Here is a 12,181-nt window from a genome sequence, read left to right on the forward strand (position 1 = left end):
TGAATATGTCTTCTGAATGCCCTGACCCCAAGTAAGGTCATAGCTTGCTTTGTTTTGGGTCAACAGACTTCTCAAATGATTTTTACGGGGTACAGCAAGTTACAAACTCTCCAGGAGGTCAGGTACATAAGTCCTGTCTTTTGGCTGTGGTGGCAGCAGCAAGTAAGTGGCCAGTGGGGTAATAAGGAGAAGGGAACGAGTTGTCCTGGCAGAAAATTCCCCCACTTAGTGTATAGTTTTAGGTACTGCTGTTGCTGGCCCTGGAAGTAACATGTGTATAAGAGACGACACAAAGGCATAGAGGACTAATATTTACATGTGCTCCAGAGAGCACGAGAAAAGGGCTTAAGTGATTTCAACACAGTGCACTGCGAGTTGTAATTCCAGGGCTCAGAAGCCTCATTAAAATTAAGCTTCTGTCAAAGCTAATTTTTATTGCCACTTTGTTCTGTTTTGATATACAGACAGACAGACAGATAGAACATTCCATCCCATTAGTACAACTTTCTCTGTATTCTGGAAGCATCCCCTAATCTCCCTCATTAAGGCAAACATCTCCGTTGGTGTATCGTTTTCTTTTCAAGCTTCGTACTCTGTGTGTTAATGTGTTCTGACATTCTAGCTCTGATGCAACGTATTTGTTTCTAACAAAGTGATATTGTCTGTGGTCACATGTGAATAAAGCCAGATTCACAGGTTTTACCACAGGTAAGACTTGCAGCCCAGTTCACACGTTGGCACAATTAGGTATAGTTAGCCCTTCCCAGCTTGCCCCCGTGCATTGGACATAATGTGTAAATGACGCATCTGTATGCAGGCCCATAAACAGGGGTTTTACTTGGTGAAATGATTGGTGGTAGTGGGGAAGTTACGGATCATGGTTTATCAGGTCTACATGCATCGGACTCTGGACACATGCATTCCATCTGGCAAATGGAAGTGCACCAACCATGGGGCAGATGCGGGGTGCCTTGACATGGTCCTGCAGACGCATCATGCACTGGCTGTACCTGGTTGTGCCTGCATGAGACAAATGGGGCTTGGGTGTTAACACACTGCATGTTTCCCACGATAGTAACACAGGCAACTGCTATTTCTGCATTAACCCAGAATAAAAGAGATGTGAAGATCATTCCATTCTTGAGCAAGGTTCTCTAGAGCATGTAGTTATGTTTCAGCTCTAGGTTTTACTGGATGATGTAGAATCTAGATAATCTACATCATCCAGGAAAACTGGAGCTGGCTGGAAGCCAGACTGAAATGGATCTAGATTCTAGATGTTAGATTCTAGATACATTTCGGTCTGGCTTCAGGCCTAGTTATGGGATAGAAACAGCTTTGGGCACCTTGGTAGACAAACTACACTGGGAATTAGGCAATGGAGATGTGCCTCTATTTATTCCATTGGACCTGTTAGCAGCTTTTGATACTGTCAGCCATGCTATCCTTCTGAAATGGCTGCCATGGATGGGACTTGGAAGCGCCATTTGTTTGGTCTGTCGACTGTGCCCATTCTTTAAAACAGCACATCTGGCCGTGGTGACACATGCCTTACTTCATTGGTCTTCAGTTGATGGGTCAGGACTGCTGACTTGCAGCCTGACCTATGGTGGGTCTCCACCAGCAGCACCACCACTATATAAATATATGGTAGAAGTGGGTTCCCGAATGCATGTTTGGGCTAAAAGGTGGGTCCCAGGTCTAAAAAGTTTGAAGACGACTGTCTTCGCTACATCTTGATGGGATTATTGTAATGTGCACTCTGTGGGGCTGCTGCTGACACTGTTCAGAAACATTGGCTGATCCAGAATGCTGTGCCAAGCTGCTGACTAGAGACTGTTATAGAAGCCTATGACTCCACCGTTACAATGACCATAGGCTGCTGATGCATTTCTGGGCACAATTCAAAGTGCTGCTCATGACATCTAAAGACCTAAATGGCTTGCGACCAGTGTACCTGAACAACTGCCTTCCCCTGTTTGAGCCTGCCTGGGTTTAAGATCTTCTGGAGAGGCCCTTCTCTCTCTGCTGCCAGTATCTGAAATGCCTCCATGGCTGCCCTGGGTGCTCTATTGCAGAAAAACAGGGTGTCAGTCTCTGGCAAAGCAGCTAGCTCCCTGGAAGACACCCCTTAGCAGTGCTGGACAAAAGGTTCTGACTGCCTGGCTTTGCTTACTAGATGGGATTTTCAGACCTTGAATGTTGCAAAATTCTGATCAAAATTAAAGGAGCAACTTTGTCTCTGCCAAAGGGTCAACATGAAGGCAAAGTTGCACTTCTGAAGACTCTTATGCTCCTTCCCTCCAGTTTTGCTTTAATGTCTTCATTTTTCTGGACCATCTTTTACAGTTCCTCGCCTCCTGGAGTTTTTGAGAAGGAATATGATATCTATCGAGATTACAGCTCTGACGGGCAGCGACTCCACTACAGGTGAGTTGCCCATCTACTATTAAGGAGAGTTTGTAATGTGATCTCTCAGTTTGCCATGTTTGGTGTGGGTTTAGGAAAATTCTGTTTCACTTAAGAGATGTATCTGGGAAACAGAACACATGATGCAAGAAACGTCTGGAGTACCCCTCCAAGATGCAGTATCCCCCCAGTGAAATGCTCAAACTGCATGTGACCCATGCTTTTGGGTGGGAGGGGGTTGAAATTGAGCAAAGTAAATTATGAACAGTCATCTACTTATTGTCCCATTCAAGTGTTACTTGTGGTAGGATCTGATGGCAGTCAGATCGAACAGGTAAAGGCCTGTCCAGTAATGAGAGTCAGGTCAAAGGAGACAGGGCAGAAGAAAACAGGACTTGGCTAGCTCCAAGCAGGGTCCTGCTGGTTGGAACTCTCCTACCAAAGCAATAGGAGGATGTTGTCTCAGTGGGGAGCTAAAGCCAACCAAAGCCTTATCTAGGCTGACAAGACCTGTAGCATGGTCAGCCTCACCTGCACTGGACTTTTAAGAACTGCTCGCCTGATTGTGTATCCTGAGATTTCTGCAAGGCTGGGGAAATGGAGCGTCTGCTGGGGACTCATCCTCTGAGTCAGAGGACAATGGCAGGGCTGTGTCCTCTTCCCAGAGGGCCCTGAATAAGGCACTGACTAACCTACCCCCAAGAAAGTAGCCTATGCCCTGTCTTCATCAGAGTTCTCTGCTGCGAAGTGGAACAATTGAGGGCCGTGAAATCTATGGAGCAAGGTGCATGGCCCTCTGGAGTGGCTGTGCTGATAGCACCATGCAGGCTACCTCTTGCTGTGGACCAGAAAGCAAAGCTCACTGGAGGCAATGAGTATTCCATGCTCATTTTGGAGGTTATAAAACTAGCATTTCAAACAGAAGGCTGCCTGCCTGCCGACATCTCCTCAGCGCTATACTCTTGTCACTTGAATTGCACCCAGCTGTTTGCACTGGAGCCTGGGTATAACAAACTGTCAATATTTGCTCTCCTTTCTCATGAATAGCTGTCTTCCATCTTTAAAAGAAAGCAACAAGGTAGGGAAGAGGCGCTTGCATCCATATTTCCTGTGCTCAGTGTAGGGTTGGCCAAGGCTGGCCAAGCAAGAAGAAGGTGGCACTATCTAGGCCAGCCTTCTGGTGCCCCCCAGATGTGTTGGACAACAACTCCCAGAAGCTGCCTGGGGGATTCTGGGAGTTCTAGTCTATCACATCTGGAGGGCACCAAGTTGAGGAAGGCTGATCTAGAAGTGTGTGTGAGAGAAGAGTCATGGTGGTTGACCAGTGGGCCCAGTCAGCCAGGCATGGGCAAAAGACTCCCCCGTTCCTCCATCCGAGGTGGGTGCTTGCGCAAGTCTGCTTTGCAAAACAGTTGGATTAAAAATCTGCAAGGGCCGAGATGCTGATGTGCTCAGCATACATAATCAGGTGCAAGCATCTCCTTCCCGGAGGTTGTCTTTCAAGCCCTATGATTTAGTTTCAGCCATGCTGGCCCCACTAGGCAAATTCGTTTACGTTGGCTGCCTGGCCTGTCAAACTTAATCTCCACTTTGGACAGAAGGATGGGGAAGGCAGGGATTCTCTCAAAGCAAGAGCTCCAGCTCTGCCTTGAAGGGCCCGGCAACTTTGACTCAACTCGACCACCTTAAAAGCTCTCTGGCATTGATGGCTTTTGAGAGTCAAGAGAGCTGGCAATTGAAAATGGTTCCATTGGCTGGCGGCAGCCAGTAGCTTTTAAGAGAGCTGAATGTGGTCCAAGAAAGGCTTCTCTCTCATATATGCAGTTCATTTAGCCCTCCCCTCCCTGCCTCCAGTTGTCTCTGGTCAAACAGGTTTTAGAGCAACCTGGTGCTCTCCAGAGGTTTTGAACAACAGCTCCCATAATCCCTGACCATTGTCCATGCTGGTTGGGGCATGTGGGAGGTGTCATCTAAAACATCTGAAGGGCACCAGGTTGCCTTCCCCTGTTTCAGAGGGGATTTGGAATGATGGGAAAGAAGCTGCCTTATGCCAGATCAGCCCGATTAGCCCAAGGTGGTCTCCTCGGACTGGCAGCAACTCTTATAGGAACCTAAGAATTGCCCTGCTGGACCAGACCAAAGGCCTCTCTAGTCCAGCACACTTTTTCCCAGAGTGGCCAACCAGATGTCCCAGTGGGAAGCCGACAAGCAGGGCAGGAGGGCAATGGCACCCTCCTGCTTGCGTGCCCCAGCAGCTGGCTTACAGAGGCATACTACCTCTGACCTTGGAGATAGTATGTAGCCAGCGTGACTAGTAGCCATTGATAGCTTTGTCCTCCACAGGTTTGTCTAAGCCCTTTCTAAAGCCATGTAAGTCAGTGGTCATCACCACATCTGATGGCAGCAAATCCCACAGTTTTAACTATGTGGTGTCTTAGGAAGGGTCTTCAGCACTGAAGCGTCTTCCCTGTCACCTGGCCACCTGTCCTTTTAACTGCAGGGGACAGAGAAAGCAGGGGCTCTGCCCATGAGCTGTAGTCCCTTTCCCCAGATCGGGGACTGGGAAGCTCTGGCCTGCAGACTGGGTTAGGCCGGCAGGGCCTCCCCATCTGGCCCGGACGCTGTGGTGGAGGCCCCTCCTACAAACCCTGCCACTCCCAGAAGCCCCGCCCCCTCAAAGGAGGGAGGGGCAGGACACCGGTTCCCCACTGAGCTGTTGCCTCCGCAGGCAAGCGTCCTCAAGGGTGTGGCTCTGTCGGCTTTCTCCCACCTTGCTTTCCCCACTCAGGAGAGGCGAGGGGGGAGTGAAGCTGGCGCTGGATTGAACTGGCACCTTGAGGAGACGGCTCAGAGGGCTTCGCTCCCTCCTCGCCTCTCTTGGCTGGAAAAAGCTAAGCAAAAGTGAAGCATCTCAGTCAGGAGCGGGATTGGGCCCTCTCTGCTCTTCAGATGGCCAGCGTGGATCAGCTGAAGGTCACAGGGGCCCTGATAGTCACCCCCATCATGGTGCTCTGGGCAGGGAGGTTTAAACCTCCCTGCCTGCCATGCCACATTGCGGATGAAAATGCCCCCACCCCAGCTGACCTGCATGGATCAGCTGAGGAAGGGGGCGAGGGCTGGGAAGTGTGTGTGTGTGTGTGTGTGTGTGTGTGTGTGAGGGAGGGAAAGAGAACCATAGAATAGTAGAGTTGGAAGGGGCCTATAAGACCATCGAGTCCAACCTGAGAGAATGTGTCTGGGGTGTGTGCGAGCCAGCAGCGCCTCTGCCCAGGGCCGGTTCAGCCTGAAGCTGGTTCCCCACCCCCAGGCTAAATACAGAAACTGGCTTACCAAAGGCGAAAGTGGGCCAACAGTGACCCCTCTTTCAGAACTCCTCCCACTCTCCAGAAATGCTGTCATGTATGTCCAGCCATCACTGTGAATGAAAACCAAGTTTTCCCTGCAGAAAGGCCGCTCAGAGCGTTTGGCGAACACCGCCTGCCATCACCTGAGATAAGGAAGCTGTCGTGCCACTGGGGTCGTTGTCTCTGCACCAGCCAGCCAATTTCAGGCAGACTGCCAGAACGTTCCGTAGCTGAGGCGCGGACACACTGCTCCCCCCTCAATTTCTGTTCAGGCTCCTGCTGAAATCACAGAGCAGCTTAACACCGGAGCTGCCTCAAACAATTCTAGTTGAAGATGTGGCTGCTGTAGAATATGATTTGACAGGATTCTGGGAGCGAGTGCCTGTTGGTGCCTGTTGATCTCACTCAGGTGATTTTGACCTCCTGTGGGCCTCCCTTCCCCTTCATGGATCACTGCCTTGTTGTGGCGAAGGGGCTTGCTTAACTCAGTGAAGCCATAAGCTATGCCGTGCAGGGCCACCCAAGACGGACAGGTCATGGCAGAGAGTTCTGACAAAATGTGGTCCACTGGAGAAGGAAATGGCAACCCACTCCAGTATTCTTGCCAAGAAAACCCCATGGAACGTATCACAAGGCTAAAAGAGATGACGCTGGAAGATGAGCCCCGGGCTTGTGCCTGGGGAGAATTTAATGCTGAGTGCATGTTTGTGGATTCAGGGCGGGGTATGTTTGTAAGGCTGCCCATTGTTTTTCTCTGGACCACTTTGCTGCAAAGGGGTCATCTTTGGTTAGCTCTTGAGAGCTTGGGTAGTGAAATGGTCTGTATGCATAAACGCTCATTCCTACCATTTTGTCACACTACTGTGACCAAGAAAAAGAATCCCGGGATGGAGCTGTGCAGATAGGAGCAGGTAGACTCTCGGTGGCTGGGCTCACCTGCAGCAAGAAGCAGGTTTAGTGGTGCTGTTCCCAGCTGCACCCTTTTCTTCTTTCCAAGATAAGTGGGTGTCTGCCACATACTCCTGGGGGGTGGGGTAACACTTATGGGTGACTGTTGAGGAAAATGGCAAACCCTGTCTTTCTTCCTGGCTGTGGGTGCCCTGGCCTTTTCTGACATGGGGCGGGCCATGGGGCACCTGGAGACACACTGCTGCCCCTCCGCACCAGATCCTTGCAATAATACATGCCTTCTGTCCAAACACACCCCAGCCATCTTAAAGACAGGCACTTTGCCAGTAGAGAATTACTTGGCCTTTATATAGTGCATTTCACGTCTCCTTGTACATTGTGTCATGGCGAAGAGCTCCATTTTCAGCCTCAGCCCCACCTCTGCAGTAATAATACTGTTCTACTGAGCAAGATTGTTGGAAGGAGATCTTGTAAACAGAAGTTTTTTGAGAACTAACAGGAAAAGTCACAATGCAGAGTTCTAAGCTTTCTTCAGCTGGTGCCATTCTCTGGCTTACAGCCCTTCTTCATAGGTCGACCAGAGAGAAATAATGTTGTAGGGGAGGCTACATGGGAACAACTTCAGTTTTCTTTCTTTTTTTTGGTGCAAGTTGCCTTGCTTTTCAGATTGTGCATCCCTTGGGGAAGGATTGAGGTCCCTTTCTGCAAGCGTTGCTTAAATTGATTTTTTTAATTTAAAAAACCCTGTATATGTAATGGAAATGACAGCTAGAATACCCAACTATTTTTAAAAACATCTCTCTGTGTGTCTTTCATTTTCTGTATGGCTTTAACAGTGTTCAGGCATACACTGATGAGGTCTAAACTGTCAGTAGCTACACAGGAAAGATAACTAGGAGTCGTCATAGGAAACTTTGCTGAAAACGTCAGCTTAGTGTCCTGAGGCACTGGAAAAAGGCACATTAAATAAATGTTAGGGATTATTAGGACAGGGATTGAAAATAAAATGGCAAATGCCATCATGTCAGTATATAAACATTTGCCGCGATGACCTTTAGAATGCTGCGGATGGTCTTTTGCTGATCATGGAGAGGATATTGTCGAACTGGAACAGGTACAGAAAGGGGCAGCTGAAACAAGTGAGGCAGAGATTGGGAGAACCTTCCCTATGGAAAATGGCTTTAGAGTTTGGACCTTCATCAGGCAGGGCAAAAATGACTAAAGAAGACCTCTGTAGAGTAGAGATGGGGCTCCACTGTCCCAGCCTGGAACCTTGCAAGGGCCACACCCCTTCACCACCACCAGAATTACAGCAATTCTTCTTGGAAACAAGGCCTGTGGGGAGCGTGTGCCCTACTTCTGAGCAGGATAGCACCCCCGAGATCACACTCCTGTGGGAACTGGATTCCGCTGGGATTTTGGTGGCACAGCTGCAGAACTGGCTGTGGCAGGCTACATGTGGGCTACGTTTTCCCCATCCCTGCAGGAGAAGATTATGACTCATAAACAGTGCAGAGGGTGTGAACAAAGAGTAACTGTACCCTCTCCCAGAACATGGCAACTTGGGGGCAATCTGATGAACCTGATTTTGTGGTATGCACAAAAGGAAGCATATAATTAGCTGGGGTAATTCATGGGCACAAGCTGAGATGGCCTTTTAAAAGAGTTCGACAAATTCTTGGAGGATAAACCCATCAAATAGCTTTAGTCAAGAGAGTTGAGATATCATATGTTCAGAGGTAGGGTGTCAGGCCTCATAAAGCTTGCATGGAATTATGGAGCTGGAAAAGGTAAGAAAAAGAAAAGAAATGAAGCATACAGTGTAATACACACATCATGCCCTGTCACTGTGGGACAGGAACAGTTACCTTCTGCCATTCCTGCGGAGATCAGCCTCTGCAATAAAGTGTAACCCAAGCAGAGAGCAGGTGCCTATGTAGCCCTAGATGACTCAAAGCAATTGAGCCAAAGTGCATGCAGCAGAGGAAGGCTGGGCCCCATCATCTAGTCAACAAAGTCAGTGTCATCGTGTGAAGAAAATAAACGGTGCCTCACAAGCACGTGAGTACGTGTGTTTTGAGAGAGATTGTGTGCTCGTCAAGAGATATACCTGGTTGTGGTTTCACTGACTGTGAACATTTGGTTTTCCGATGCTGAATTCTGGCAATCATCTGGTCCTGCTGGCGTGAAATAGTCAATACTGAAGTGACCATGGCCCTAGTATTGGAGATTGTGGGGCAGGGGGAGAAGGAGAGAGACCAGTAATACAGTCAGTGTCCCGCTCAATGCAAATCTGTGTCTTGCAACAGCTGCCCAAGCTTTCTCCCCCCAGCATGGGGGGCCCTTTCCAGCAAACAAGCAATTAAGAGATTAGATTTCACTATGGGGACTGTACAAGGGCCTACTGCTTTAGCACATGGTTTGCAACCGAACATAAATCCATCCCTTTCCTACTTAGCTTTGTTGGCTGCAAAACAGAATGCATACCAGTCCTGCCCCCTCCGCCTTACACAGAACATGTGGCCTTAAAGTTGTTGTCTTGGAGGAGAAGGAGTGAGCCTGGTGGATGTATGCCTCATGGGTGATAGCATCAGCTGGTTTCCTAGTCCCATGGAATAAGAAATCCAAAATGGATAAGGAGACATCTATTCTTGAGGCAGCTTTGGTTTGTGGATTCTCCATGCAGAAAGACAAAGACGTAGGAAGAGATACTCTTCCCAGAAGAGAGGTCTCGTAGTAAGGGGCTCCATGATAGCTGATCTGCGGAGATAAGTGATTTGAAAATAAGGAACTTTTACTGTGTCCTGTGAAATTATTTCCAAAGATTGTCTTAGGATAAGGAATTTCAGGACCAGGGTGACTGCCCTGACGGTCTGGTCACCATTTTCTGTTTTTGCATGCTCAAATCTGCCCTGAAATCAAACTTTGTAAATATAATTGTTTAAAAATTCTGCATTTGCACCTACAATTGTACTAATGTTTTTATTTAATAATTTAAAAAACATGAATAAAAGTAAGCTAGTCTGTATATGTTACAATAAAAGGCTTTTAAGTGCGTTTCCACCGTTCCCTGGAACAGGCAAAATGACTGAATGCCAAGGGGGATGCAGTAAGGCAGGGGGAACAGCCCTGAAGGGCCAGGCTCTACTGAGCAGTGCCTGTGTTTCTATATATTTCAAAAGGTATTAGTAGTAATAACTTCTATGCAGTGCTTCTTCTGTGCAAAAATGCCTTACAGTCCTTCATCCTTGCAGGACTAGGTGAGATAGGCCCTTCATGGACCCATTATACAGATGAAGAGCTGAGCCCAAGATAGTGAGGAACTTGCCAGGGAGTCAGAGCATCTGGACTTAGTACCAGCTTGGACTCTTGGGGGTATCTGGAGCCCTGGCTGAGTTTCTTCTGTCAACCGAAAAAAGGAAAATTGGACTGAATAATCCTCCCCTCACCCCAGCCTTTCACCCTTCATCTCCCGGTGAGGAGAGGCTGGTTAATGGCGGCTCTGCACCCTTTCTCTCTGAGGAAGGCTGTGTCCTGCCTGGCTTTCTTGCTTGTTGCTTGACACAGCTTCCTAGCCCAACCTGAATTGGCATTCCTGGCCACCACGGTTTCAGCCACCTGCCTCCAGAGGCCCCTTCATGGTCTGCTGCTTTGCTGTCAAGATGTTTTTCATTCTTGCTTCTGCATGCTTCAGCGAGTGTCACGACTTGACTTTAGAAAAGGGAAAAGAAAGAAACAGACGAGAGGAGAAAGCCGGAAACTGCTGGTGTCCACCCACCCACCCTCTTGTCATGTTGCTCTGTAGGTTTGCCAGCCCTGCCCTGGCATCCGAAGCTAAGGGGCGAGGGGGCAACGATGGAAGGACTCTGTTGCAAGCAAGCCTGCGAGGAACTTTTCTGTAGTGGATTCGGTACTGGAAGAGCGGGCGAGGAGTCTTAGTGAGCTCCCACAGTCATGTTCCATGCAGTGTGCTGAATGCATAGAGATGTGTCATAGAGATCTATGTAACCCAACACAGCTATTAGATTCTAGCAGGCTTTAGCTAACAAAAGTCGGCCTCATTCCCTAGGTGGGCCTCTCACATAGTTTGAATGTGTATCAAGCAAGTGCAGCAGCAGCTGTACATATGCCTAGTTACTTCACCCATTTGAGATAGGGACCAGTGTCTTATCTCACCCGTGGGTGAGAGACTCTCACTTCTAAGGCACTTAATTTCCCATGCTGCGATGCTTCGAGAACCTTCGAGAATATGGGAGAGAGTGATATAAGCTTGAGAACAATGCAACCAATTTTGTCTCGCTCCAAGAAGGATAGTGCGGCTGGCCTGGAGAACTTTTGATCGGTCCTGGAAAAGGTCTGTTTTTTAGGGGACCCAAATATACAACCAGTTTGTGACGTGCCAGCTTTATCAACTGGAGGGATGTGAGCTTCCTTTGTATATTCTTTCTACCTTCATATATCATCTTTGTGTACTTAATAAACTATTAAACTGATCCACTTGTGATTTGTCTCACTTCAGCACCCACAAATCTGGTTTGATTGGGACCTAAGTTAAACAGGATCCCATAAAACCAAAACATTTTCCTAGGGTGTGGTCTGGGCAGGATTGGCTGGGAGGAGGAGAGGTGCGAGCTGTGTGTGTGTGTGTGTGTGTGTGTGTGTGTGTGTGTTGGGGGGGGGGCTAAGCAGGACCAAGAGCAGAGGATGGGTGCAGTTCAGGTAGGAGACAAAGCAGCATTCCAGCCAGGGGACACCTGCAGCCAATCCTGCACTGCAGTCCGTAGAGAAGGAGAAGGCAGCAGCAAGACCTCCTTGGCAAGCCAGAAGAGAGAGGGCGAAGAAAACCCCAGAGCCTGCCCCAGCTGAACCCTGCCCCCATGGCCATCTCCCTGTGGGGAGAATTCCAGGAGAGAAAGGGAGGAAGAGGAGAAAGATGCTGGCTCCCTTCTCCTGTTCCAACTGGACTCTCTCCGATTTATTTTTAGTTATTAATCATTAATTATTATTTTGAATTATTTTTTCATATTGTTTATTGTGGTTTTATTACTCTTATGTTACTTCTAAGCTGCCTTGGTAGGATTTGTATCCTGAAAGGTGGCATATCGTAATAAAATTCAAACACTACATAGACAGGATGGGGCAAAGACACTCCACGGAAAACGTATTTGGGCCAAGGAGGTCCTTCCGCCTTCCATTTGCAGAGTATGAGGGAATAGAGGTTGGGAGCCGATGGCAGCTGTTGTCTCACTCTCTGCTTTCCACTATGTTTTCTTGTGGCCTCAGAATGGAGGCCTGGAGCTTGGCAAGCACCCTTCCCTCGTTCCCCATTCAGGGCGGAGCTGCAGGGGATGCCTCCTTGGACCCTCTCTCTTCTGCTTCCTTTCTACCAGCACTGCCCACTTCCTTTTTCTTTCTCCTTGCTCGTGAGTAGCTGTAGCTGCTCAGAAATGTGCCCTGCCATCTCCATCCCCTTGGCAAGAAGGCCATCTCTTGCCACCACCTTCTTTTTGCCCAGACCA

At 48.6% G+C, this 12,181-nt stretch overlaps 1 protein-coding gene across 1 annotated transcript in view; it reads left to right on the top strand.

Moving 5' to 3' along the window:
- ARHGAP39 (Rho GTPase activating protein 39) overlaps window positions 1–12,181 on the top strand; it is a 197,790-nt gene that overhangs the window by 124,787 nt on the left and 60,822 nt on the right. Inside the window, exon 3 of the mRNA XM_084848589.1 lies at window positions 2,350–2,430. Within this exon, the coding sequence (XP_084704715.1) occupies window positions 2,350–2,430 (81 nt within the window). The remainder of the gene's footprint in view (window positions 1–2,349; window positions 2,431–12,181) is intronic.

This window comes from Heloderma suspectum, chromosome 4 (assembly GCF_057233095.1).
Source record: "Heloderma suspectum isolate Gila_16-S chromosome 4, 16-S_ref, whole genome shotgun sequence".
Classification (NCBI taxonomy): Eukaryota; Metazoa; Chordata; class Lepidosauria; order Squamata; family Helodermatidae; genus Heloderma; species Heloderma suspectum.